At 40.5% G+C, this 5915-nt stretch overlaps 1 protein-coding gene across 1 annotated transcript; it reads left to right on the top strand.

Moving 5' to 3' along the window:
* Window positions 1-494: 494 nt before the first annotated feature.
* On the top strand, window positions 495-3891 carry HTR5A (5-hydroxytryptamine receptor 5A). Its single transcript, XM_040352722.1, has 2 exons — window positions 495-1740; window positions 2846-3891. The coding sequence occupies exons 1-2, from the start codon at window positions 1024-1026 to the stop codon at window positions 3176-3178; spliced, it is 1050 nt and encodes a 349-aa protein (XP_040208656.1). The 5' UTR covers window positions 495-1023; the 3' UTR covers window positions 3179-3891.
* The last annotated feature ends 2024 nt before the right edge of the window (window positions 3892-5915 follow it).

The following is a 5915-nucleotide window of genomic DNA, read 5'->3' as shown; positions in this document are numbered from 1 at the left end:
TCTCTCACTCCCTTCTCTCTTTTCTCTCTCTAATTTCTCTCTACTCCTTTCTCTTGCTCTCTCTCTCTTCTGATTTTTCTTTTCCTCTCTCCCGTCTTTCTCCCCCTTTCTCACACTCACTCTCTATTTCTTCTCACTCTTCCTTCAATATCCCTCCTTCTCTCTGTCTCCCCCTTTCTTTCACTCTATTTCCCCTTTTGTCTCTCTCTCTCTCTCTCTCTCTCTCTCTTGCCCCTTTTCCCTCTCTCTTTCTTCCTATTGTCTTTCCTCCCCCCTCCCCCTACTCTGGATAAGAGTTTGAAATTTAATAGGAAATAACTCAAACCATGGGAAAGTCTAATTTTCTAAGAATGCTGAACTTGGCTTTACTGTACAGAAATCTCTGTTGCAGCAACTGCTCATATAGGAAGCAGAACATTCCTAGCATCTGACAGCGGAGAGGTGAATCTGTCATTCTGGAGTTGCTCCTAACTCATAGTGTCAAGTCTCTTATTGCTGGGAGGTTGGGATTTCTTTGACGTAGCAGCCAGCATCCCTCTTTATAAAGCTGAGCTCTGCTCTTCCATCCCACACTCTGAGCTTTGTGTGATTGTGGAGGCTGGGCTGAATAGTAAAGCAGCTACAAGGCTTGCAGGGAGTCGGCTTGCTGCTTCATAACGAGCTGCTAACCCCACTTCTGCATGTCTCCTGCACACTGTCTCCTTTGAATCAATAGAGCTGAGCAGAGATCAGGGCTGCGTAATGGGTTCAGCACCATGGACAACGCTGGACTGATGCTAGGGTTTTCTGTTCAGGTTTGAATCGATCACAAGTCTGGGAGGCTGAGATCATGTCTGTGCAGAGGATGAGCATGAATCGTGTCCAAAGTTTGTGCCAGGATGCAGACTGTGCCAAGACTGAATGGGTCATAGGAACCTGGAGAACCTTACACCGGTGCTGGTGACTGATGTGTTGATGCTCAAGAGCTGAATGGAGATTTTCATGGGCATGGACCTATTTGCAGTTTCATCTGGGTAAGTTCTCATGTTACCAGACCTGAGGATGGAATGGAACATCACTGTCACAGCTAATGGGAGCTCAGGGTCAGATCATCTGAGCAAGCATCGCATATCTGTCTTCAGCGTCCTCATTTTAACTCTACTGGCTATGTTGGTAATTGCCACCTTCCTATGGAATGTATTAGTGCTGGTGACTATACTGAGGGTGAGGACTTTTCACCGGGTTCCTCATAATCTAGTGGCTTCCATGGCAATATCGGATGTGATGGTGGCCGCTTTGGTAATGCCCCTTAGTTTGGTCCATGAGCTGAATGACCGGCGGTGGAGACTGGGAAGGGTGCTCTGTCACATCTGGATCTCATTTGATGTCCTGTGTTGCACAGCGAGCATCTGGAATGTGACAGCTATTGCCCTGGACAGGTACTGGTCCATCACCAGACACTTGGAATACACTCTAAAGACCAGGAAAAGGATATCTAACATTATGATCCTGCTGACTTGGCTGTTATCTGCTGTCATCTCCCTGTCTCCTCTGTTTGGATGGGGAGAGACATTTTCAGAGGTGAATAAGGAGTGTAAGGTTAGCCAGGAACCGTCTTACACAATCTTCTCCACCTTTGGAGCTTTTTACCTTCCCCTGTGTGTGGTTCTTTTTGTGTACTGGAAAATCTACAAAGCTGCCAAATTCAGAATCGGGTCAAAGAAAACAAACACAATTACACCCATGCCAGAAGTGATTGAGGTTGGTTAATTATTTCTTTTATTGATTATGTTAACCATTTGCTCAACCACAAGTTTTGTGAATTACGGTTACAGTCATGATAACCTACGTGTGTATTCTTTTAAAAATGTAATGTAGGACAAACACCTAAAACAGATATTTTGGCATTGAGTAGAATCTGAGCTTGGTATATCCTTGCAAGATCTCTGTAGCTATTTTCACCTGCAAAGGCCATTGACAATAGGTCCTACTTTATTTTTATATTTTAGTTTATATAACGCAAAATGCAGCAGTAGTAGTGAGACCTAAAATAAGGGGTTGATTCTCCAACTTGTTTTTACTGGGGTTCATAATATAAGAAGCCAGTGGGAGACTCAGCCTACCACTATCTGGCTTTGGGGGGGGGGGGGGGACCAAACAATATAGGAAGCAAACAAATCTACACCCAAAATGGAAATACTATACCAGCTTGGGATGTACTTAGCCCTATATATAATACTTCCCTATGGCTCAAACAGATATGTAATCTAAAGTAACTATATATAGTTGTATGTTAACTAGATGACTCACATAAGTATTCACACATTTCCAACATTTTACAGAATGAAATGCATAGGTATGCGGGGGAATGCGTGTCTGCCGTACTGCTTTTTTTTTTACATTATTGCAGTAGCAGATTGTCTAGAATCTCTTAGTCCTTAGTGCTTACTGTAGCTTTTTGTGTACATGATAATGATATGGTTACAGCAAATTAAATCATAGCCTTTTTATACCATAAGCCTCCAAGCGTGTATCCCTTGAGTATATAGGAACTATATGTATTGGTAATTTTTTTCCTTATTTAATATGGAGGGAGCAATCTGAAAAGTGCAGTAGCCTCAGTATGCAATCAGCAATCATCTTTGATAGGTCTAGCTGCACTATAGGAATGAACGATGAAAAACAAATAGCTATTATTAAATTGCGGCACTTAAAGCATCCCCATTGCACTTTACACTACTTTTTATTTTAAATACCAATTTCTTAACAGTGTTTTGAGGTTGGACAATCTAGAAGATGTTATCCTTCAGGTTAAACATATGTTTTTTTGACAGATGATTGTAATGGATACCATTGCCTTCAACAGGTCAAAGAAGCATCCAACCAGCCTCAGATGGTCTTCACAGTCCGCCATGCCACTGTCACTTTCCAGACAGATGGGGACACATGGAGGGAGCAGAAGGAGAAGAGAGCAGCCCTCATGGTGGGCATCCTTATTGGGGTCTTTGTTCTCTGCTGGATTCCTTTCTTTATCACAGAACTTATTAACCCTCTATGTTCCTGTGACATTCCTCCTATCTGGAAAAGTATTTTCTTATGGCTGGGCTATTCTAATTCTTTTTTCAATCCGTTGATCTACACTGCCTTTAATAAAAATTATAACAATGCATTTAGAAACTTGTTCTCAAGACAACGGTGATAAACCTTTCCGAAGTCTAAATTGCCAAGCATGCATTAATGACTTTATTTTCATCCAAGAACCCTTGTCTGACAGCAGTTCCCACTAGGGACTAAAACGCTTTATTTCTGGAATCCAAGAGAATTACTATACAATCTGCTGGAATGAAAAAAGTCTGACAAGGAAAGAAATAAAATAATAATTTCATTATTTAAGATCAGTTTAGATTTCTAATACATGTGTGAAAAGAGCAGCATACGGGTCACCTGCTCATTACAGCTGATTAAATTGAATTTTACATACAAAAATCCTTGATAAGCGATACCAAAGGTGATGATTATTAGATTCTATTTGTAAAAGCTAGTATGGTCATTTTTAGTATGTTGAAGAAGAGCTCCAAATAATTGTAAAAGCACCCCCAAAGAAATCAGATATTACTTATCTTTATTAGCTGTCACTACCCCCTGCTAAAATTGCAATGTGATGTGAATGGTTCTACCCGTTGTATAGGCAGTTGCAACATTTTTCAGACTGGGAATTATAAACACGTGCAATGGCAGAGAAATGACAGAGCAGAAGTGAATGTTATAATATCTTATTTGCAATATGTCCAGTCAGCAGCTGAAGCTGCTCTATTTATACTCTGTTCTAGCATTCTCTAGCACAGGAGGAAAAGCTATACGAGTATAAGAGATTGTCCAGAATAGCATACAAGACCCAGAAAAAAGTGTGATACTGGTATGAAACTAGGGGACTGGCTAGTAGAGTGTAAGACAGATAAAATAAGACAGGAGAGTGTGTGGAAATACACAAGTGGTAATAGGGGACTGTCCTTTAAGATATTTAAAATGCCTAGAGATGGAATGCAACAATTTAGAAGAAATACATGCCTAATAGAGGGAATATGAGACTTGCCTAATAGAGAGAATGTGAGATGTCATAGAGAGATTACAAGAGTGCCTGGGAAAGAACGTGAGATATTAAAGATTGTGAAATTACCATAAAGAAAAAGTGACATTACCCAGAAGAGGGTAAGAGAGGTCCCCATGGAGAGTGGAGACTGCCAAGGAGGTAGTGTGGATTGCCCTCTTCAGAACAATCAAAAATTATTTGCGATACAATACAGGCCAGCTGTATCTTACCTCTTATTGTCTTTTTAAATAAATCAGATCATCTGTTTAAAGTAGAACTCTAAGCAGCCAAAATGACAACTTTAGATAAATTATTGGTGGTTTCACATAAACAATACTTTCAGTAACAACTACTGTTTACACTGTCCCAGTATACAGTATATACAAATAAGAACCTGCATGTGGCCACTCCTTCTCCTTGGCATGTCCAAGCTGACCAGGTCTTAATCATGAACAAACAATTTTTTTCTATTCCCTGAACCAGAAGAGCAGTATATTTTACATTTCTGTATTTCCAGGGTTAGTCATAAATGGAATAGTGAGGTTGGACAAAACACATCACTTTAAATGCTAATTGTGTCTTTTGGAGTGATCTACTATTATTAATTGGTATGGTGACCATTGTCAATAGGACAACAGGTATGCAGAAATCCAAAATGTTGTCTGTGGCTCTAGGAGTGATCTACCATTACTAATGGACGTAGTGACCATTGTCAATAGGACAGCAGGTGAGGAGAAATCCAAAATTTCCAGGACTTCACTGGAATAGGAGTAGACTATTTATCTACCAGTGGAGGAACCTGATGGTGTCAACTATGAAAGTTGTTAACTTTACTTCACCTCATCTTACCTCCTGTCATGATTTTGGTACAAGAAAGGAAGGTACATCTCCAATGAGGACACAGCAAACAAAGTCAAACTAAAAAGTTCTGAGTCCCCCACACTGTATCAAAAATGAAAAAACAAAATGACTTTAAAGCACAGTGAACAAAGACAACAAATTATTTATAGATGTCTGATTTAGGAGATCAAAGTTACTAACCGGTCATATTTGGAGAACTAACTGCCTTTAAAAACGATTGAAACATGTTTCGCTTGGACCAAAGATTTTCTCTTATGGGTATTGTCTTTGGCATAGGGTTAGTGTCAGTTTCCCCAGCAGAAAACCGCAGCATTTATATGGCCTTCTGAGCTGTATTGAGCCTCATACACACGATAGGACTTCCAACGTACTTTTCCGTGGATTTTGGTCTGAATGGGCATTGGCCGTGAACTTGTTCTGCAGGACATTTTCAGCCAACTTTCACCAAATCACATGGTTTTTCATCTCTTTACCGCCACCCTTTGGGTAACTTCTGCTATTGTTGTGTGATCTTTAGCATTGGTTCTGAGCATGCGTGTTTGTACTTTGGACTTTAGTCCGATGGACTTGTGTACACACGATTGGATTAGGACATTTGTTGCCGAAATGTTTGAGAGCATTCACAACGAACATTTGTCCATTGAAAAACTGAAAACAATTGTCCGATGGAGCATGCACATGGTCGGATTGCCTGATCAAACATGTCCATTGGACCGTTGTTGTCAAAAAGTCAGATCGTGTGTATGGGCCTTCAGTTGTATTTAAATAGGCATTGCCCAACTTGTCAATCAAGTGCAGGAGAGAGCAGTCCACATAAAAAATGCTGCTTGCAGCACTTGTGGCGTGAAGCCTTCTCCTCCAACATTGGTGTGATAGAGAAATCAATCTCTATACACATCCCTTATCAAGTGATGCAGCTCAACGTGTGATAGACCCTGTTAAGCCAAGCGTGGCAAATCAAAACGCCTGTCTGATATCAGCTTAC

The sequence above is a fragment of the Rana temporaria genome, chromosome 5 (genome assembly GCF_905171775.1).
Source record: "Rana temporaria chromosome 5, aRanTem1.1, whole genome shotgun sequence".
NCBI lineage: Eukaryota > Metazoa > Chordata > Amphibia > Anura > Ranidae > Rana > Rana temporaria.
This window is presented reverse-complemented; position numbering and strand designations above follow the sequence as displayed.

Coding starts and splice junctions, on each gene's coding strand:
- HTR5A (XM_040352722.1), top strand. CDS start 1,024: ATGTTACCAGACCTGAGGATGGAATGGAACATCACTGTCACAGCTAAT. Junction 1,741..2,845: donor CCATGCCAGAAGTGATTGAG/GTTGGTTAATTA, acceptor TGCCTTCAACAG/GTCAAAGAAGCATCCAACCA.